The sequence below is a fragment of the Physeter macrocephalus genome, chromosome 19 (genome assembly GCF_002837175.3).
Source record: "Physeter macrocephalus isolate SW-GA chromosome 19, ASM283717v5, whole genome shotgun sequence".
In the NCBI taxonomy this organism is placed as follows: Eukaryota; Metazoa; Chordata; class Mammalia; order Artiodactyla; family Physeteridae; genus Physeter; species Physeter macrocephalus.
In genome coordinates this window covers 662304-684760 of record NC_041232.1, presented here as the reverse complement: position 1 = coordinate 684760, position 22457 = coordinate 662304, and the positions used below count along the sequence as shown (strand labels likewise).

General features: G+C 42.6%; 1 protein-coding gene across 12 annotated transcripts in view; it reads right to left on the bottom strand.

Moving 5' to 3' along the window:
* CEP192 (centrosomal protein 192) overlaps positions 1-22457 on the bottom strand; it is a 104577-nt gene that overhangs the window by 44047 nt on the left and 38073 nt on the right. For 7 of the 12 annotated variants that reach the window (XR_003677247.2, XM_028480408.2, XM_028480409.2 and 4 more), the window contains 15 exons: positions 20419-21247; positions 20203-20329; positions 14341-14512; positions 12441-13317; positions 11344-11492; positions 9688-9918; positions 8193-8318; positions 7857-8000; positions 7691-7754; positions 7130-7269; positions 6938-7030; positions 6035-6153; positions 4962-5138; positions 3167-3305; positions 2822-2998 (listed from right to left, as the gene is read on the bottom strand). Coding sequence is in view for 11 of the 12 variants with exons in the window: in XM_028480408.2 (XP_028336209.1) it covers positions 2822-2998; positions 3167-3305; positions 4962-5138; positions 6035-6153; positions 6938-7030; positions 7130-7269; positions 7691-7754; positions 7857-8000; positions 8193-8318; positions 9688-9918; positions 11344-11492; positions 12441-13317; positions 14341-14512; positions 20203-20329; positions 20419-21247 (3564 nt within the window). In the remaining variant the exon portion in view is untranslated. The remainder of the gene's footprint in view (positions 1-2821; positions 2999-3166; positions 3306-4961; positions 5139-6034; positions 6154-6937; positions 7031-7129; positions 7270-7690; positions 7755-7856; positions 8001-8192; positions 8319-9687; positions 9919-11343; positions 11493-12440; positions 13318-14340; positions 14513-20202; positions 20330-20418; positions 21248-22457) is intronic. The other 5 variants (XM_024120821.3, XM_024120820.3, XM_024120828.3 and 2 more) reach the window with 2 other exon arrangements.

Sequence of the window (22457 nt, the reverse complement as noted above, 5' to 3'; positions counted from 1 at the left end):
AGCAGAAAATAGAAGATTAAATTACGGTCAGAGAAGACAATAAAAACAGATTTACTATAATTAAAATTGTTAACCTTTGTGTACTTTGGCTAGTAGCTTCCCCACAGTCAATCTCTAGCCTTAGAGTAAGGACTATGTTTTAAGGGAAAAACAAATCAAAGAGCTGCAAAACTATTTACCTTCCAATATGCCAAGCTTAGATGATAAAGGAACAATAAAAAGATTAATATTGATATGTTTGCTTAACATATCAGTGTTCAGCATGAAAGACACTGGTATTTATAATTTATTCTGAAACGCATAAAATAACGCATAAAATAACATAAATTGACAGATGGTTAAATATGTGATAAAAGAAATATAGCACAATGTTAATTGTTGAATCTAAGTGGTAGGGCATGCGAGTGTTCACCACGTAATTCTTTCAAATACCCAATAATTCTGAATTTTCAATATGAAAAGTTTTGGGGGCAGAAAAATCTATGAGCATATAATCCTGTTAACTTCCAGTCTAGCAGAGTCAGAGGACTGTGCCAATGGGACCAAAGAGAAGCCCAGAACTCAAACAAGCCTCAGAGCACAGCCAACCTGGTAGTGGGGGGCAGAGTGGAGGTTCCAGTGCTGACCAGGGCCACCCCTGAGCTACAAGGCTCCCATGGGGCTCAGCACTACCAGGAAACAAGGATTCACAGAACAGGCTCTATGTGTAGGAATGTAAGAAATAGGTACCCTGCTAGGAAACAAACGTTTCATACCCTTTGACATGCATTCCCTTAAAAATGAGCTTTCATTCCTAATTACTGAAATAAGCTCCAAAGAATCCTTTGCAAACTTAAAAACATCAGTAGCTTATTTCAAGTTGTTATGTACTAAGTAACATTTTGAAAAATTAAATTCAGGCTGATCAAAAGTCAGTATTGCTTGCCCTTTAGTACAAATTAAAAGCATTTTTAAAGGGCTCCAGATGTGAAGCTCCTGCAAATCCCACCTCATTCAGGGTGAGCTCTGCTAGTTTCAAGGGCCAAAAGTGTTTCTAATTTTTCTTTTCCCACAGAGATTTGCAAGTAAATCTTAGGCAAGAAAATAGAAAGTAACAGGGAAAGTCAGCTTTTGAAAACACTCAAAATTAGTATTCTTCCTATATTTTTAAAGTCTAAGGAGGGGGCTTCCCTGTTGGCACAGTTGTTAAGAATCCACCTGCCAATGCAGGGGACACGGGTTTGAGCCCTGGGCCAGGAAGATCCCACATGCTGCGGAGCAACTAAGCCCGTGCGCCGCAACTACTGAGCCTGCGCTCAAGAGCCCACAAGCCACAACTACTGAGCCCACGTGCCACAACTACTGAAGCCTGCACGCCTAGAGCCTGTGCTCCGCAACAAGAGCAGCCCCCCCCTCGCCACAACTAGAGAAAGCCCCGCGCACAGCAACGACAACCCAACACAGCCAAAAATAAAAACAAATAAATAAATTTTAAAAAAAGTCTAAGGAGTCACAAATAATTACTGACTAAAAGGTTAAGAAAAAGAATGATTAAATAAAATGAAATCTGACTAATGCCCTCTGACCCAAAGTTTCAACCAAAGAAACTGCTGCTCTAGAGCAGGCTTCTCAGGGACTTCCCTGGTGGTCCAGTGGTTAGGACTCTGCACTACGCTGCCGGGGGCCCGGGTTCAATCCCTCGTTTGGGAACTAAGATCCCGCAAGCCTTGTAATGTAACATAAATAAAATAAAATAATAAAAATAAATGAAATAAAATAAATTCCATCTAGAGCAGGCTTCTCAGCCTCGGCACAATGGCCCCTGGGCTGGGCCATTTGACGTGGGGAGCCCTGTGCACTGTGGGTGTCTGGCCACACCCCTGGCCTCTACTCACCAGGTGCCAGTTGCACCTTTTCCCGCTTCCAGTGTGACAACCACAAATGTCTCCAGAAATTACCAAGTATGCCCTGGATGGTGAAACGGTCTCTGGTTGAGAACCGCTGCTCTGCAGGCCTTGTTCTGAAAATGGCCATTTACACCTTTTAACACCTCTCCCCACCAAAGCTCACGGGGCCATGTGAAGAGCTCCACAGAGAGTGTGTCCAGCTCCAGCATCAAATAAAGGTAAATATGCCATAAATATCCATCCTTTTTAAAAAAACTTTTAGGTGTTGTTAATCTTATAATTTATCACATGTCCACTCTGACACTAGGAAACGACCAACATCGTAGTCCCAGCCCCACTGCCAACTAATTGCTCGGTTTTTAGCTACTTTCAGGGAGCTCAGGCTTCATCCAACTACCCTGTCCTTCTTTCCTCTCCTCCAGGATTCATCACTTTTCTCTCTTAGTGCCCTGAATCTAGCTAAAGAAATGACTTGAAATCTTTTGAAATTATGCTGGGAAGAAACAAAATAGAAAAGCTCTTGTCTTTGTATCCCTGGTATACAGAACAGAGTCTAACAAATGACGTCAACAGATACTTTGCTGAACTGAAAGAATAAAATTTACTTGGAAAGTCAACATCTTAAACATTTCCATCTGAATTTACCAAAAAATGGATTTCTAAAAAGTTGAGTATATTTCAAAATTTTCAAACGGAAATGAAACTTACAAGCATTAGACAAGACCATTACTTACAGGAATACTATGGTGGCTGCTTTTAAAATAGGGTAGTCCTACAAGGTATATAATTACTCCCTAACTTGTTTGTAAATCTAGGTAATCATATATTTTGACTTATAAAAAGCAGAGTATATGTAATTTACCAATATTTAACCAATAGTTACAACATGTCATAAACTCCATGGGAGGGAAAAAAAAGCTATAAAATTATCTTACCGTGAACTTAAAGCCTGGTTGTGATCGAATTCCAAGTTGTTTAATTTCTAGTTTGGCCAACATACAAGATAATCGAGTAGGTGCAAATAACACAGAGATGTAAATGTCTTCTTTTGGACGAATCCTGATCTCACAGTTACTGGTCAATCGCTCTTCTGAACCAAAAGTGTGCTGAAACTACAATTAAAAAAAAAAATCTCTGCATAAAACAGAGCAGCAGCACAAATAAAACATACCATTAACATGAACTCCTCGAAGACTAAGAACACGAGATGGCCTACACGTGTTAAGTGTCCTGGATCTAGACAGAACGTGAAACAGAACAGAGCCATGCACTCCACAGACCTGAAAGCAGTCCTGGTCTTGTCCTCTAATGAGCAGTCGTAAATGTTGGGCTGAAGATGTAGAATTATTTCTTAAAGCTAGTTTCTGAAGCCTAGAAACAATGACACATCTTAAATGTGGTTTTCCTCCATGGATATTGCTACAATCATAAAAACAAAGCCAATTAAAACTGACTGCAGTGTTTGGAGATGGACGGACTGCACAGGCCCCTTGAGCAGCCTGGAAGTGCCTCCACAGTCCCAGAACTCTACATTTCAGAGAACGTATGCTCAAGACTCACCTTATCAGAGAAGATTTTGGGTTTAATCTCTCTCCTATTATAGCTCCTTAGCTGCCCTTATTATTCATACTCTATGTATAGGAATTATCTCTTATAAAATAGTAATCAATGAAAATTCAAATTACCAAATTCATTAAGTCATTAAAGTTAATACCATCCTCAGCTCCAAAACCTATCTTTCATGGAAACAAGGGTCCTAAGCACATTGCTCAGATTTTTTACTTTAAGAGACTCATTTGCACAAAGTAGTCTTTTAAACAGCATACTGAACTAACCTTACTTTAAAAAAACTTACAGTGCAAGTAGAATGGATGTATGAATAGCAACTGGCTGGCAGGATGAAAATCCTTCAGTCTTTGAAAATATATGAATCCTCTCTTCATTGGAGAATACAGAATACATAAATAAATCTCCATTTTACTCAAATTTTGAAGACTGGCAGTTAAATTATTTAAGCTGTGGTCTATGCCTTGTGCACCTTGTGTTAAAAGGGAAAGGCTGCTGGGTTTAACCTCAGAATAAAATCTAAGACCTTTGGTTATCAGCACACCTGAGAAAAGCCTTCCACAGGCACAATGGTTGGGAAAGACTTTCTGAAAAATATTTTTTTTTCATAAAAACAAAGCCAATTAAAACCAAGTGCAGGGCTTCCCTGGTGGCGCAGTGGTTAAGAATCCTCCTGCCAATGCAGGGGACACGGGTTCGAGCCCTGGTCTGGGAAGATCCCACATGCCACAGAGCAACTAAGCCCGTGCACCACAACTACTGAGCCTGCGCTCTAGAGCCCGCGAGCCACAACTACTGAAGCCCGCGTGCCACAACTGCTGAAGCCTGCACGCCTAGAGACCGTGCTCTGCAACAAGAGAAGCCACCGCAGTGAGAGGCCCGCGCACCACAGTGAGGAGTGGCCCCCGCTCGCCGCAACTAGAGAAAGCCCGTGTGCAGCAGCGAAGACCCAATGCAGCCAAAAATAAAATAAATAAAATAAAAATAAATTTTAAAAAAATCGTTTAAAAACAAAAAACCAAGTGCAGTGTTTAGAGATGGACTGACTGCACAGGCATAGGAGCTACTGACGAGAGCACAGTTCCTCAAACTCACGGCCATGCAGGAAATTTCAGGAGTCTAGCTGAGAGGGGGTCTTCACTGAGAGCTGCATAAAGAACACGTGCCCCTTCATCAACTAGACTCTAACTCCTTAAATAGATGCAACGTCTCTGATTATTTCTTCTTCCCACCAGTCCCCAGGGCTTTACAGAGAAGGAATGAAGACACACTTAATTGCCTAAGTTTGGTCATTAGCACAGAATTCACCAGAGAGCTTAAGAAAACTGAAACCTAATTTTTTTCGCTTGTATTTTAAAAACAAGTAAAAATTTTACTAAAAAATTTGTATTCATGATAGGATGAATAATGAATATGATAGTTTTATTTCAATTCTAAAAACATTAACATGGTCATCATCAACACAGGGAAGAGTAGCATTAGGTGATAACGGCTACAGTGTATACTCACTGTGTCCTGCCCAGAGGGACACCTCCCCACGCCAGAAACTGCTTGTTGGATAAAATCGAAGGAATATCTGAGCAGCAAGATGCAGGCGTCAGAGGCTTGTTTCCTGAAGAAACTACTTCACCTTTTAACATCACTTCATACTGAGGGCCAAACGACTGCACAAATATTTTCAAGATCCTAACAAAGAAAACCATCTAAGTTCAATATTCAGAATTCAATTCTTTCGACAACTATTGTCCTATGTGCTTCCTTTGTCCAAGAGACTAACCTGGTCGGTGCTGAGGCTACACTGCATTCTCACCCTCACAGCTTACATTCCAGAGGAGAAAAGAGAAGGAGAAGGGTACATGCCACAGGCCCACGCCACAAGCACAGCGGGAGAGAAGTGCATGGGCCACGGGAGACAGGGAGGGATCTGGGAAGGGATGAGGAAAGCCTCCTGGGTGGGGCCCGGTGGGCAAGGGCGGGCGAGTACTCCCGGCACAAGTGTTTACATCTGAGCAGCCAGTACCTCTGCACCAAGGGCCCAGCAGGCGGAGGACAGTGAGGCACTCGGGAACCAGGCGGGGGCTCAGGAACCAGGCAGGGGCTCGGCAACCAGGCAGGGGATGGGCCACGTGTGTCTGAGGACAGCGGCCTAAGCTACATTTATCAAGCAAGTTCAAAAGCTGGTGACAAGGGTGCTCTGACCACTGTAAAGTGATATTCACTTATGATTTGGGTGCCAAAAAGTCATTGGCCTGGAAAAGGGGTGGGGAAAAGTATCTTTAACAACTGACAAGGTCAACTGATGATTTCCTTGGTGAGAGAGAATAAGTTAGTGAGAAACATCAAGATTGACGTGTTATTATTTACTTTTGTCAGAATATACTTGAAAATAGTGATTTCTTACTTTCTAGTCAGCTAGCTGGTTTAAAAGGAGATTTTCAGTAAGCAGAAAGATCTGAGGCTAAAGGAAAGAGATGAAGCGGAGCTGTATAGGCGAGGTGAAGCGTGTACTCTGTCCCTCAGGCTGTGGACCGGAGCACACCTAAAGAAGCACAAATTCGCCATGATCAACAGTCCTACATTACCTTTCCTCACAGGCTTTGGGATCCTTTGGAGAAAATGAAACTATAACTTCGTGCTCTTCTCCAGGTTTAAGGAATAGTTTCTCTGGATCCACTGAAAAGTGACTTCCTTGATCTGGGATCTAAGTATTTACATAATTATAAGTCAATGCTGACGTGCAAACACGGCTTTCACACACTCACGCGCCTTGTCTCCCTCACTGACCACAACTGGGTTTTCTTTCTTTCTTTTTTTTTTTTTTTTAATGGTATGTGGGCCTCTCACTGTTGTGGCCTCTCCTGTTGCGGAGCACAGGCTCCAGACGCACAGGCTCAGCGGCCATGGCTCACGGGGCCAGCCGCTCCGCAGCACGTGGGATCTTCCCGGACCGGGGCACGAACCTGTGTCCCCTGCATCGGCAGGCAGATTCTCAACCACTGCGCCACCAGGGAAGCCCCACAACTGGGTATTTTACCCGCTCCCTGCCCAGCAATGCCCCGCCATCTTACTTTCTTGGAAAGGATACGTCTTTCTTCTCTTCCATAACAAACTATGCCCTGCCCCATCCCTAATTCCTGGCCACCAACACTCCCTCACTCAGCCACACAACTCAGAAATGATGTCTACACATGTGGCTCCCTCTCCTCCACCCAGCCACAGGATGACTTGGTCTTCAGGAACTAATCTAGAGCTTGGTTCTTGTACCTATTACATTAGACATCCCAGCTGAACTTCCTAATCTTCTGTTTTATGCTCGTGTAACACCAGCTCTGAAAGCCCGGGCTCAGATTCTTCTGTCTGACCATCCCTGCCAATGCCCCCAGCCCTCGAACAAGGTCGGCAGCACAGCAACCTTCAGAACCCAAAGAGACACTCACAGTCTCAGCCCGAGGAAATAAGTTACAGCCTCCGACACAAATTCTTACCTTGATGTCCAAGTGGACATCAATATTCCCAGCATTTTTCAAAGGTAAGTACTGCCTTGTTGAGGAAGCCACACTGGCAAACAAGTGCATAGTCTAGAGGATGGGATAAAACAGGCATTTTTTAAAAATGTCACACTTGGAATGAAATCAACCTGAACATAAAGTAACAGCAAAGTGAGGAGTTTAGGGTACCTGTAGGTCTTTCGGAGCGTGTATCCTGGCTATTCCTGTTCTTGCTCGAAGATTGATACTTTTAATGACTGGTGTAGGGTTTGGACTATCAACTTCTATATCAACTCTTGCCAAGAATTCTTCTGCTGAGTCTAGAATCTCTATAAAAGGTTATTCTTTTAGTTCAGAAACCAGAGTTATTTAATTCTAAATGCCACACACGGTCCAACACTATGCCATCAGGGGGCACAAAAAAATCTTAAAATGACTGTTTAAATAACTCAGAGAGCAACAGAAATGAGTGGAGGAGAAAAAGGAAGAAAACATCTAATTGGTAGATGAGATAACATCAATTAACAGAAAAGATCCCAAAACATTTTCAGTGGTGCTTGCTTGGGTTATCCATAATTGGATGGGTTTGAACCAAAATAGCATGCTCTCTGCCCAGCTTTAAAACAACAAAAGATATCTGACAAACTACAATAAATATTTGACAATTTACTGACAGGAGAAATAAGCCCCAACTTTGTAGTTTATTTAGCTACGGAGTAAAGAAAATCCCATAAAACGTAAACATGATACCTGAAGAAGTCATCTGTTTCTTTGGACTATGGAAAAGAACCCAAATTATCAGAAATTCTGGATCCTGTAAAATAAAAAAATTTTTTAATACACAGTGAAAGAAAAGTAGTTTGGAAACTTAACTTCCTCCTTAATTCTAAACCAGTCCTTCAATCCCTCAGCTCACCTGTCCGTCATCGCTGGCAGGCATCATATGGTTGATCACGGAGGGGGCGGCCAGCTGAGCAATCGCATGGGCATAAGGAACAGCTTTCAGAGCTGCGTGGATGGGTTCCTTGGAAAAGGTGAAGCAGCGCCAGGCTATGGCGTTCTGTCAGAAACAGGAGAAGCCGCTTCAATAGAGCCAATGGTGTCATGTTGGTGTGATGTTAAATTTGTTCACAGATCCTTAACAAAAATATCTACTTTCCTAAGAGAAGTTAACCAAGGATGCTACTAGATGCATCTACAACTCTAAGTCAGTGTGCTCTGTAAAGGCTTCCTCCCCGAGCACAGTACTTACAGCATTAATAATAAGTCTAATTGGGATGTTGGCGTGCGTCTTGTTTACCAGCTTTAAAGGCAGAGCTTTCCAGCTTCCATAAGTTAAGTCACCAAAATCAAGAACATCTTTCTTTTCTGTTTCTACCTAAATTATAGGAAAAAAGGGATTTATAAAAACAATATATTAATAAATATCTCAGCTTACGTTCACATCACTGCCTTTTCCAGCCACAAACAGTCAACATTAAAGGTAAACTTACCTAGGACTCCTGGGGCTATTTTACAACTCCTATTTTCTACACAAGTAAATTTTCTGAGGTAGTCCACGTACCCAAATATACTACAGAAGAAAGCAATAGCTTGGCTGCGTTACTGTAAGAAGACAAACTGACAACTTTACAAAACACACAGCCTCCCTTCCACCAGCTCTACTGTTACACTATCGACTTCTCAATTCCCTCCAAAACACATGCGGGAATTTTTGGATTTAGTCCAAACTCTGACAACACTGAAAATGTTTACAATGATATCTAGGGACTTCGCTGGTGGCGCAGCGGTTAAGAATCCACCTGCCAATGCAGGGGACACGGGTTCAAGCCCTGGTCCGGCAAGATCCCACATGCTGCGGAGCAACTAAGCCCATGTGCCACAACTACTGAGCCTGCGAGCCCGAGAGCCACAACTACTGAGCCTGTTGCGCCACAACTACTGAATCCTGCACGCCTAGAACCCGTGCTCCGCAACAAGAGAGCCCATCACAATGAGAAGCTCACACACCACAACGAAGAGTAGCCCCCGCTCACCGCAACTAGAGAAAGCTCATGCATAGCAACAGACCCAATGCAGCCAAAAAATAAATAAATTAATTAAAATTTTTAAAAAAAACAAACCCTAGTTATTCCAATGTGCAGCCAGGGCTGAGACCAGTGTCCTAAAGAGGCCTGCAATCCTACAAGCATTTTGTTGACCCAACCTGGCTAGACCCAATTTCTTTCACTTCCAGAAAATGAGCAACTGTACAAGAGGAAATTTTTCAGCGAGCAGAGTCTTCAGGTACAGAAAAGAAAGGATAATCTGAATGTGGTGTTTTCCTCCACACACATCAAACTATACAATGGAAACCAGCTGGAAAATAGGGTTTAATGTTATACTTTGCTTACAAACATCTTAGCGAGCATATCTGTGCTTCTATAAAACAAAAGAAATAATCTTAAGGTTTTTTTTTTTTTTTTTTTTTGGGCCTCGCTGTGCGGCTTGCAGGATCTTAGTTCCCTGACCAGGGACTGAACCCGCACCCTCAGCAGTGTAAGCGCAGAGTCCTAACCACTGGACCGCCAGGGAATTCTCAGAAATAATTTTTAATTTTGGAATAAGAAAATATTAAGAGTCAACGTTTAGCTCAATTATAACTTTCTGGCACATTCATCCAAAAATTCATTTTACCCAAATTTTACTTCTAAGGTTGAACAGCCTCATTAAAATGCCAGGTATGACAAAGACCTGCTTACAGTCACCTCGATCACGGGGGTCTCGGCAATGGCGGTGAGAACAACCCTGCTCGCCAGTGCTTCTGCCTGTGCCACTGTCTCTGCGTCAGCTGAAAACGGCCAAGAAGCAATGCTGAATATACATCGGAAAATCCCAGGATCAGACGGTATGAAGAGCACTTTTATCTCTTCTGTGGCATGAGGTCTTATGATGACTTTATTCTTGAAAACTAAACAAGGATAAGCTGAAAGATCCACCTTAAAAAAAGAGCCACATGGTCCGTTAAGAAATAACTTCACAATGACAATCAGGAAGAAGAATCAACTAGTTTAAGACCCCTTTTCATAGCCACTCAAACTACCAAATCTAGATATGTTAGCTCTTGAAAAATACCCAGGCCTCATAACTCATTACCTGGAAAATACAGTTAGTCAAATTATAAGGACTTTTTTTTTTTTGGCCATGCCACACAGCTTATGGGATATTAGTTCCCAACCAGGGACTGAACCTGGACCATGGCAGTGAAAGGACCAAGTCTTAACCACTGGACCACGAGGGAACTCACATAGGACTTTAGAAGATACGTTATTTTTACCTTCACTTTTTTTGAAAAGGGTGCTGAAAATGGCAGCACTTCCAGCCCTGGACATCACCCTGGGACCTGCCTCCCACCCTGGACATTACCTGGGACCTGGTCTCTGCAGCTGTGTAATGTAGGGGGTTAGACTGATCTCCAAGGTTCACTGTCAGGCCTCCAAGTCTACGATTCTGACTCACTCCAATCCCTCCCTCCTCACTGTGAACAGGGATCTTCTTTTCTACTCCCACTTCCAGAGACATCATTACTTCCTACATGCTCCTAAAAAGGCCTCCAATCTCACCACCTTTCACCCTCAACCCTTTCCTCCAACCACCTGACTTTCCTCTACCCTCAGGATCAGAGGGGAAAAGCTGGGGAAAGGGAGAGGGAGAGAAGACAGTCTTATTTTATCAGGTAAATCAAGGTTACCACTAGGATGTAAGAGGGGAGAGTAAACCTGTCCACCAATGTTTGTCTGCAAGAAGCTGCTGATGTTGTTTCCCACTCTCCCTACTCATCGAGGCCCACAGGGTCTAGAGTCTAGAACCTCAGCAGCTGTAACTGATCATGCGAGAGACCCCTGTTCTAATGTTAAAACTGTGTTTCCAGGTATTTCAAAAGATCATGTAAGAACATGATCAGATAAATTAACTTACTAAATGAAGGCATAGGTCGCAAGAGTAACTTGTTTCTTTTTTTTTTCTTTTGGAATAAACGACAATAACTTATACTCAATCACATTTAACAAAACCAACAAATAGAGACCAGAAACTTGGAGCTCCAGTCAGTGGTTTAAGCCGACAACACAAAAAGCACATTTACATGATTTTATAAACAAGTAACAATGAAACATAATGGTTAATAAATAAATAGTAACACCTGAAGAAATCTGAGAAACACATTCAGATTTCACTTTCACTGGAAGTACTGCAACAAAAGGGGAACCAAGAAAAAGATACGATTCCAACGATTCTGTGCAAAGTATATGGTGGTGGACATGCTCCCTGGTATAAGAGGAAGTACTAATACTAGGCAAAGGAGAGCTCCAGCATTAATTGTACTGTAATCGCTAAGTCAGAGGAGAAAGACACCGAAAGCTCACCTTTTCACCGTTGATACTAACGCTGAGGACCCCGATGCTGACCTGCAGCCAGCGGTCGGCGGGATTCAGGACACTAAGGTAGGTTTGTGACGCGATGCCGATACAGCAAGCATGAGGAAACTTCAATTCCTCAGGCACTCTTACTTTCCCTGGGTAGAGTTAAAGCAGAGTCAAAATGCATACCCAACACCCCATCAAAAGCACAACTGGTTAAATGGAAATTTTTACAGAAGACTACCTGTTGACACCGAGAGCTATGGTTTTATAAAGTGCCCCAGATCTAAATAGGAGTCCCCAACACTGCATATGCCTCAGCAGAGACTGGTCACTAATTTTCTCCTGAGGCAACCAGCCCATGAGGAAAAACAATCAAAATTGATCAAACTAAAAAATTTACAGCTAATCAACTCTTAGATGTTATTGCTATCAGTAATCTCTTCCCTTTTTCTCCTATAAATATAAGCCACTGCTTAACCTAATGAGAAATGACGGAGGCTCTAACTGATTTTTAACATGATGACCAAGCTTTTCACCATTCTTACGGGGTCACTGTGGAATTTCCTTCAGAAGAAAAAGAAGGCAAAACTGATCGTGCTGCAGTTGCCATGAGCACCGTGTCAGGAAAGCACAGCACCGAGCTCTGCTCCCAAGAGTGACAGCACGAGCACAGGCAGCTCAGCCACTACGGGCAGGAGTGGAATGGTGCTGCCTCTCACTCCCACACGAGTCACCCCCTGAAGACTTAAAAGCTGGCAGAAGACTCCCTCCTTCAGGGGGGTGATTCTATACTAGACGTTTCCTAGTTGAACCAACAACAGAATTCCAAGTTTGGAGCACAAGAGAGAAACAGAAAGACAAAGGCAGTGGGAGTTTTACCTGCGTTGTTTTTATGTTTTTCTAAGGCCACTCAGGGACCCTTGCACAGAAATATGTTATGGTCTGTGTTCCAAATTCAGGATAAAGAAAAACGTTTACAAGAAATTCAGGCTAATCAGTACCTCCTTGAAACAAACTAGTTTTATGGTCCCAATTGAGAAAATTCAGTTTTTAAATAGCAGCAACCAACAACAAGCAGTAGCAGAGAAAAAGCATCTTACCAAATCCTGACATCACTGCTGAATCCCATGGATCAATTCCACAGTTTGGACCAAGAGACTGAACAGTAAAAGGTTTGGCTGTACTTAGAAGACTCTGATTGAAGGCGTTAGAATACGGGTTACAAAGGGAAGAGGCAGCCATCAGCCCCGAGCTGATGTTCTGTCCAAGACAAAGGCCCATGGCCACAGAATTCTGGATGTGCTCTCCTGTGGTGACAGCAGGATGACAGCTTCCCGGGAGCCCGCAGGCTGTGGCGCCGCCGGCCTGGCACCGAGGCAGTGCTCCCGAGCTCGGCTGGGCACAGGGAGCCATGGGGAGGGGACGGCGTGCTGAGAGCATGGGGCCTGAGGTGGGCACGTGCTGCCTTGAGGGAGCAGGGCCGCAGCCCTCGGTGTTGGGCAAGGAGGTCTGGGGAGGGCCCTGGCCAATGAACGCACTGTCGGCAGCAGACGTGTCTACAGGAGTCACGCGTCCACTGTCGGGCACAGGCCCCTGGCGGGACACGGGAAGGCGCGGCGTGGCCAGCAGGGCCCACTGGCCGAGGCCCAACTCCCCTGGCAGAGCCAGGCTGACCTGGTCCAGTTCACTGGGATTTGAGGTCACACCTGCCACAGTGGTTTCTGACAGATCTTCACTTTTGGAGGAAAGCTCTCTTCTCGATCTAAAGTTCGGTTTTACATCTTCAAGTTCGCTACTCAGAGAAGTAGTTTCAGTTTCTTTTTCTGTGTCCAAGTTCTTCTGGATAATATACGGTAACGCTCCTTTTCCTCTACTTTGAAATGGACTTTTTTCTCTCAACTTATCTGGAGCCCGCTCCTGAGACGGAACTGGACTGGCCTGAATAATTGTGGTGCTCAACGCACTGGTGACATCACTCTGTGTGACAAAAAATGTTTAGAAATTATCCACAGATAAAGTGAGTATTACAAACGCAAACATGCTGATATACTCTCAAAGAATAGAGATCTACATGACGTTACCTCTCTGTAAAAAGGATGGCTTATACAAAGTACTTTGGTGGCTGTGAAATGCAGGATTAAAAGTTAGAAAATCTGCATTCATTGTTCTTCCTAATTTACAGGACCAGAAACGAGTGGTTCTGTTTAGTAACTTAGTGGGTAGGTTTAGGCACAGCTTAGCGGAGGAGGTCTGCACTGCACACCTGCAAGTCATACGCAGCTCATTACAAACTGAACACTGTCACGTTCACAAAACACACCTAGGTAGTAAAATTCTAGCTTCTCCCACACAAATCTCTCAGACCTCTCTGCTTCCCTCCCACCCCCATGGCCATGACCCTGTGCTGCCCCTAGCCTGACAACTCCAGCCACCTGGTGTCAAATCCTCCTGGTTCTAACCTCACCCCTCAGTGCCTCCTCCACTGCAAGGAGCTTTCAAAACATCAACACGGAGCAGGTCTGTGTCCTACTTAAGAGCCTTCAAACTCCCAAATGTTACATCCACGATGTCGTGGTCTGCCCTCCCCTCCTCTCTCCACGTACACGATTCACCGAAGCCATTCCAAACTTCCTGGGGGCCCTCAAACGCAGCGTGTTTTGCATTTCCCTGCCTCCCCCATGCCTGATTCCAGACAGTCCTCCCACCAAGCTTCCCTGGACTCGCCACCTGGTCAGATTATCAGTCGCCTCCTGAATCTCTCTCAGTGCATTTCACTACACGGCATGTCTTGCATGGCCTCCACCAGACTGAGAGCTTTTTGATGGCAGATGCTAAAATATTTGTACTTGTAGTGCCTACCCAGCACGAGCAAAACACATACACACTTATTTTAAAGTTAAAAGAGCAACAGACATTAGGACTGAACTCGAGTCTGAGTCCTACATCAGTAAGACTTCAGCTCCAGAAGCCTGAGTAAAGAAATAACAAAAGTACTCCCACCTGCTGGTCCTTCAGGCCACGATCTGAGGCCGTGGCGGGACAGGTGCTCTCTTGTTCAGACATGTAAGTCAGCCTGCTGATGCTGGCCTGTGGACACGTCAGCTGGGATGACTCCCTCTCACAGGGGTGCTTCTGCAGATGAGCTGCTGAACTGAAAGACTCCAGGGCACACCTGGAAGAGAGAACACCTGTGCCTGGACTTGTCCATCCCTTCACTTAACATCGTCTACACTGGCAGAAAGCCCTTCCTGCTTGCCTACAACCCTGTCAACCTGCAGTTTCATTAATAAATTCCATATACAGTCACATAACAATGTTAACTGTTCATTCAACAAAAATTTACTGAATACCTGATATAGAGCAATAAGCAGAGCACTCGCCAATTCCTGCCCTCAAAGAGCAAAGATGAAAATAAAGAAATGGGAAGAGCCATACCACAGGCAGGAATAGGAGCGGTGCAACTCTCGGCTGAGCTATCAAGCATGCATAGCAAAAGCCCTTTGACTCAGGTGTTATACATCTAGAGATTAATCCTAAGAAAAAAATTAGTGCTAATTATAAAGATTCGCTAAAAGAATACATCATATATCACTATCAATAATAAAGTAGGCAATCTTAAACATCATGTAGGAGAAAGGAGGCTATTGAAATTATGGCACAGACACATAATAAAACACTATGCAGCTGTTTTAAATCATGCTGTTGACTACTAACCATTGACTCAGAAAGATGTTCAAAATATATTAAGTAAAAAAAGTTATAAAGCAATAAATAATAAGCTCCCGCATTTATTTAATACATGTGCCATATTCTGTCAGTCAGTCCCCAGCACAGGGCCAGGCCAGCCTGACAGAGCAGAGGGCCAAGCTGCCCCTCAAGGCAGAGTGCAAAGTCACACTGGGTGGGAAACACCCTCATAGCTGCCTCTGGAAACAGCTGCTGCACCCCCTGAATACTCTGCCATTTAGTTTCAAGTCAGCCCTTAATCTGACTGAATTTTACCCATCATTTTTGTGCACAAAGTTCAGAATACTCAGGTGGCCAACAGACACAGAGAGAAAATCCTATTTTGAATTCTGGATTTTTAAAAGGACCAAATCAAGACAGCCCTGCCACAATACTAGTTAGTGAATCTCTAACCAATGGAGACAAAATATTAACCAAAGAGGGCTTCAGGCCCTCTTTAGTCACTGAATAACATGCACCTGCATGGGTTCTGTATGCACATGCGCACACACACATGCACACACATACTCACACAGACACCATGGGGCAGCAGGAAAAGAGTTCTGGGTACTGGGGTACGTGCTGAGTCTAGCTCCTTTGGTCGAAATGAACAAATGCATTTAGGTTGTATTACTTCAAGCAATGAGAAGTGAACTGTAAGAACACACAGAAACAAAAGAAGATAAATTTCAGTCCAGATGTCAGACTCCAAAGGAAGCCAAAAACTGCCAAGGTGCCAGCCACACAGAACCTCAAGGCAGTTCTGGAATTATAAGCTCTAAATCAGCACTACGGACCTGCTGGAAGGTGGCTGGACACTGGAAGACCAGCCAGCAGGAAAACTGGTGAGCAGCAAACTCAGCAGATAAAGGGCTCTCACCAGAAAGATGTGGCCACTCAACAAACCAACATTCTGACCAACATTTCACCGTGAATATTAAGAAACTTAATGAATATGGGACTTCCCTGGTGGCGCAGTCGTTAAGACTCCACACTCCCAATGCAGGGGGCTCAGGTTCGATCCCTGGTCAGGGCACTACATCCCACATGCTGCAACTAAGAGTTCGCATGCCACAACTAAGGAGCCCGCCTGCTGCAACTAACACCCGGCAGACTCAAATAAATAAATAAATACTTTAAAAAATTAAATAAAAAACTTAATGAGCTGGAAAAACCTGAAAAAAATAAAAATATGAAACTCATTTTACCGCAATAAAAAAGTACAAGAAGAATTTCAATAAAAAGAAATGAATACAAAATGAATGTCCACATTGGAAGCCATGAAAGCATAGCTGATGCTACAGAAAATCAGTGACACCAAGGATAAACACTTGAACAGCTCAGCTACCCCGCAACACAGGGAGAACACATAAAGACACAAAGATGAGTGACTTCCCTGGTGGTCCAGTGGTAAAGAACCCGCCTTCCAATGCAGGGGATGTGGGTTCGATCCCTGCTTGGGGAACCAAGATTTCACGTGCCTCAGGGCAACTAAGCCTGCGCGCCACAACTATTGAGCCTGTGTGCCTCAACCAGACAGCCCGTGTGCCGCATGCTACAGAGCCCGTGCGAGCCCGCGCAAGACAACTAGAGAGAGAAAACCTGCCCGCCACAACTAGAGAGAAGCCCATATGCCACAACGAAGAGCCTGCATGGCACAACGAAAGATCCCGCGTGCCGCAACGAAGACCCAACTCAGCCAGAAAATAAAAAATAAAAATAAAAAAATTTAAACAAACAGACCAAAAAAAAAAAAAGCACAAAGATGAGGAAAAAGAAAACAGGCATGGATGCCCAAAGAGGGAGTACCAGCTGCTTGGTGCAGGAGGAGGAGGGGGTCACAGGCAACAGGAAACAAAGTCTCCTCAGTGGAAGAGAGAACTGTGCACAGGAAAATCAGCCACAAGACGCCAGCATGTTCATTTAAGCTGATGAGAAAAAAAGGAGATTAGTGAAAGCAGGAAGATAAAATGGAGATGGATGCTTGGCCTCAGCAGGAACGCCTATCATGCAGTAGGAGAAGGGACAGGAGAATGAACCTCAGAACGTGCTGGTGTCCAGCTTCTTTCCCCCTAAGCCTGCAGTCTGGCCGTGGCTGAGAGGTGGGGGTGTGGGTGCAGGTGGCTGACCCGTGGGGAGAAGGAAGCCCACCAACAGTCACTTTAGAAAGGTCAACGTGATGCTCTCATTCAAAATATCTGACCAAGTTCTTGAGAAAGTTCAGTATCCCCCTAAGATATGTTTCCTACACTTAATGAATAAGTGTATTTTCTGAGGAGCAAAAGAAAAAACAGTTGGGTCCAAAACTGAGACCATCCAGCCCAGCACTCTGTCTCTGATCATGCAGTAAAGGGCAGGTGAAGGAAAAAAAATCATAACTATATGTCTTTATAGAGCACTTACAGTTGTTATTAAATGCTTTCATATACAATTTTTTAAAATGTTAAGATCATAGAAAACAAGATGAAATTGGAAAGTACATGGGGGTTAAGAAACAAAAAAGAAAATACTATAAGGAATCTAGAAATCAGAAATGTGAAATGCAAACAAAATGAAAAAGTAAGAGGCAGGTCACTGTGGTGATGGAAAAGTTCTATGTCTCTGATTGTGGAGGTGGTTACATACATTCACATCTGTGATAAAATGACACAATTCTACCCACTTGCCCTGCCCAGGACAACTGACTGCACAAGTGGTGATTCTGTGCAGCATCTGGGGGAGCTGGGGAGGGACATGGGGTCTCTCTATACTATCTTTGCAACTTCCCATGGATCTATAATTATTCTAAAATAAGTTTTTAAAGAAAGGATTACAAAGAAAATAAAGGCAGATCCCACATATGCAGACTAAAGTTCCTGGGGTCAGGACCAATATCTTAATAAGTAATTAAAAAAAAAACCTTTCCTAAATAAAAGAATGCTTGACTCCACATAATGAAAGGGTGCTGTGTGACAGGGCAAGGTGGCCATGAGGTCAACATAGAGACATAGCCTAATGAGGTTACTAGACTTGAAAGATCTTATTAGACTTGAAAGCATCTTTGGCATAAAGATTACAAAAAGATCAAGTCAATTCTGAGGCAAAAACTGTTGCCATACAGAAAGTTTATTTTATTAAATCTATGGATTTTTTCTTTTATGGCTTTATAAAAGATCTTTTATATGTTTCTCTATGGAAAGATTTTAATAAGCAGAAAATTTTACCTAAGCAGTGAAATTATCATAAATGTTCAATATTTTGAAACAAATTGAAATTATATTTGATACCCAAGTTACCCATTATGTGTTTCCCAAGCTGCTCCTGGATTTTGCATATTCATCAGAAATGGTGTGGGTAAGCTAGAGCTAAGTATCCGTGAGAGCAAAAAATACAAGAAAGAAAAAAAACCTTCTAAAGACTAGCAACTGTATAACTCATGTCACAAACAAAGGGCTACCCACTCTCCCTAATATGTCAAGGGCTCCGAGAAATGGAGACAAAAAAGACTAACAGTCCATGAGAAAAATGGGCAACAAACATGAATAGATATATGATACAAAAGGAAATATAAAGGAAAAGATGCTCATCATCACTCATGATTTAAAGTTATACTGAAATAGTTTTTTTTCACCTATCAGACTGTCAACAAAAAGTTTGATAAACATTCTGTTGGTGAGGTTGTGGGAAACAAGCTCTTTCCTAAATTGCTGGTGGAAAATTAAACTAACACAACCTCTACAGAGGGGTTGTACTAATTTAAATAGGAACGTGACTGCATATACTCTTTGACCCAACAATCTCATTTCCAAGAATTTATCCTGTAATACATCTGCATGCGTGCAAAGTAATACAGATGGGTCTGGGATAAGTAACCTTGTGCAGCAAAACATAAGAAGTGTGTAAAGGACCCTCTATTGACTATAAAGAGGGATGAAAATAAGAATATACACTCATATCTGTGTATGTGCACAAAGACCAGAAGGAAACCTAAGAAACCAGCAACAGCAGCTCCTGGTGAGAGGACTGGAGAACGAGGCAGACAAAAAGCTTAATGGAGGGAAACACACACACGTGCACATTTATACACAAATACACAGACACATCTGATGAAGTATTACATTCACACTGTTCAAAGTTCTATGGACACACACATATACCAGTATATGTGTAAACTTTTGAAACAATGTTGACTTAAGGCATTTTTGAAAAATTAAAAAGGTCTTATAACTTGAAGCTTAAGTTACCCTACAGGTTGTGCTAAAACATGTAAAATATTAGGATTCTTATCCTAACCTTTGAAAAAGCACTTATCAATCTCATTAGTATTAAGAACACAAATTAATACTGTAAGATAAAAAAAATCCAAAATTAAAAGTTATTTAAAACGCTGATAAGGGGCTTCCCTGGTGGCGCAGTGGTTGAGAATCCACCTGCCGACGCAGGGGACACGGGTTCGTGCCCCTGTCGGGGAAGATCCCACATGCCGCGGAGCGGCTGGGCCCGTGGAGCCATGGCTACTGAGCCTGTGCGTCCGGAGCCTGTGCTCCACAATGGGAAAGCCCACAACAGTGAGAGGCCTGCGTACCGCAAAAAAAAAAAAAAAAACGCTGATAAGAAAACAGTAGAATGCACACCTTCAACAAACACGGATGGTAAGAGTGCAAGTCTTTAAGACTCTTTTAGAAAATAGTTTGCTAATCCAGAGAGACTGAAAATATTCTTATCCCTGACTTGGTAATTTCACTTCTGAGGAAATCAGTTAAAACACAGGAAAAATTTTATAAGCAAAGTTGTTCATCTCAGTATCATTAAAATGGCAAACAAACAAACAAAAAAGGTAAAATATAGTTAAGTATCACCAGTATCGACCAGAAGCACCAAATAAACTGTGACAGACAGATTCATTATGCAGTCTATAACATTAATTTTCTTTTAAACGCAGGAATTATTTTAATAAGTGAAAAAAGCAGGGTAGGTATGAAAATTTGCAAAGAAAAATATCTTGAAAGAAATTCACAAAATATTTATAACGGTTACCTCTGAGAGATGAAGCTATAGATGACTAATTTTCTTTACACTTTGTTCCAATTTTCCTACACTGAGCATGTATTTTATTACTTTAAAAAAAAAAAAAAAAAAAAAAGGTTAAGCACCTACCCTGATAAACTATTTCCAGAAATCTCACTAGGAGAAGAATGACTCAGTGGAGAAGTGGAAGGTCGGAAGCTATCCTGGTCGTCCTCCGAGTCATGTCCACCACACTCAGGAGAGGGATTTTTCAAATCTACCAGAAAGGTGTATTTTCCAATGAGAACAGAAAAAAAAAAAACACTGTGTAATTTTTTGAATGTGACCAATTACTCTGACACTTACCAACACTTTTAGGTGAGATTATGGAATGGTTTTCAAAAGTCACATGCTTTTCACTGTTACTTGTCTCACTAATATACTCATTTTGCCTCTGATATTCTCTACTATTCTGTGTGTCTTCATGCTCTTCTGACAGCCAGAGGGATGCTACCCTGGGGTTCCTGACTAATGAGCTATCAAGGGCTGGAATGGATATGGAGGCAGCTTTTTCACCGTCACCGGAATCTGGTGATTTATGGTCAATGGAATGTGTCTTCACATCAACCCCTGCACCCTCTCTCTCTCCCGTATTTGTAAGAACTGAATTTGAAGAGTTTATCGTTCTCAGTGATGCCTGGTCCATGCTCTCTCCACTTTCACCATAAAAACCAGCTGCTGTGTCTTCTTCAGGCTCCCTTACACTTATGCTAGTAGCACCCAGGTCCACTGCATGGAAGTCATGTGTAGTCCGTTCTTTGGACAAAGATAAATCCCAAATATCAGACACACCAGCTCTTGAAAAGTTGTCCATTCCACTTTCATATCTACTAATTTCTGTTTTTTTAAGGTATTTCTCCATATCAAATGCACTGGATCCATTACTTTTTTCCAGCTCATTAGGTAAGAAATGAGACACAGCCGAATAGTGCTTTTGTTTACCATCATCCTGAGAAGTCTTCTCTCGGGTTTTATTTGAAAGTGCCTTGATCATGGCAACGAGCTGGGAGGGGTCAGCGTTCACTGATGCATCTGCGATGGCTGAAGCAATGGTGCTTATCCTCAGCAAAGAATCACCACCACTAGGCAGTTCACCTGTGCGTCTCTGGGGTTTGCTGTTGATGAGGAAAGTGTCCTAGAAATGAGAAAGTTCACATCAGTTAAATGGACAAGCACATATTAGTTTAAGCTTTATTTGTAAGTGCTACATAAGATCTGACAGCAGCAAGAAATTAATGGTATACCAGTTAAACCTCCTAATGAAAAAAGACAGCTGCTATCAACTTGATTTGTAGAGTACTCTGTCACTTACAAAATCAGATCATCAGCTGTTCCAAAAAAACCCTTCAGGAGTTAAAGAAATGCTAAAACTGAATCAGAAAATAATTTAAAACCAAAAAATTAAAATACTGAAATTGAGAAGCCATTGAGCCACAGTGACTGCAATTATGATTCTTGGTAATTTCATTCAACTGTTAGAATTATTTATAAGCAAGACATAAATAGAAACCAGGGGTAAAATAATGAAATGGAACCAACAGCAAAGCAATATTTTAAAAATGCAAATTAAGACTTCTGCCTCTAGTAATAGCAGACTAAGTGATGCAAACCAACTCTTGCTGAGAGCAATTAGACAGCATATCTGAAAACATCTCTTTGAAGGCGCTGGAGAGCCAAAAAAGGAACAAAAAACTATGGAGCCAAAATCCAAGAGAAGAGAGAATCCCAGAGAGGTGAGCCCAGTCCCAGGGATGCTCCGTCCCAGGGGAGCTGCTTCAGGAAGAGGCTACCGCTAAGATGTCAGGAAGCTTAAGAAGCCAAGAAAATTTTTTTTTAAATGATAATTTTTTAAAAAGAAGCTAAGAAAAGCTGCTCTATGGGAGTAAGGTACAAAAATCAGTTTCAGAGTTTGCCAGTGATGAGGGGAAGGTGATGACCATGGTAAACATCCATGCTTTAGGATGAGACCACAGAGGGCTACTCCCTAGGAGTAAAGGTGGCCCTCAGGAGGACCGGAGGCCCAGCTCCAATCAGTTCAATCCCAATAACTGAATTAAAGCAACCTGAGACTGCTACTGTTCCTCGCTCAGAAGCAGCCAAAAACCCTGTCTGGAAGATCTCCCATGGCCTCAAATATTTCAGCAACTTTTCCTGTAAAAGTCCACTCCTCTATCAATGAATGACACACAATGTTCCAAGGTAATGTGGCCCACATCACAGAAAAACACAACTGTGGGGCATGCAGACAATGGATTATCAGAGTCTAAAACACATCTAAATCTAAAATCTAAAACATACTTAAGGAATTAAAAACAATATTGACAACAGAAGACTAGAAATTATCA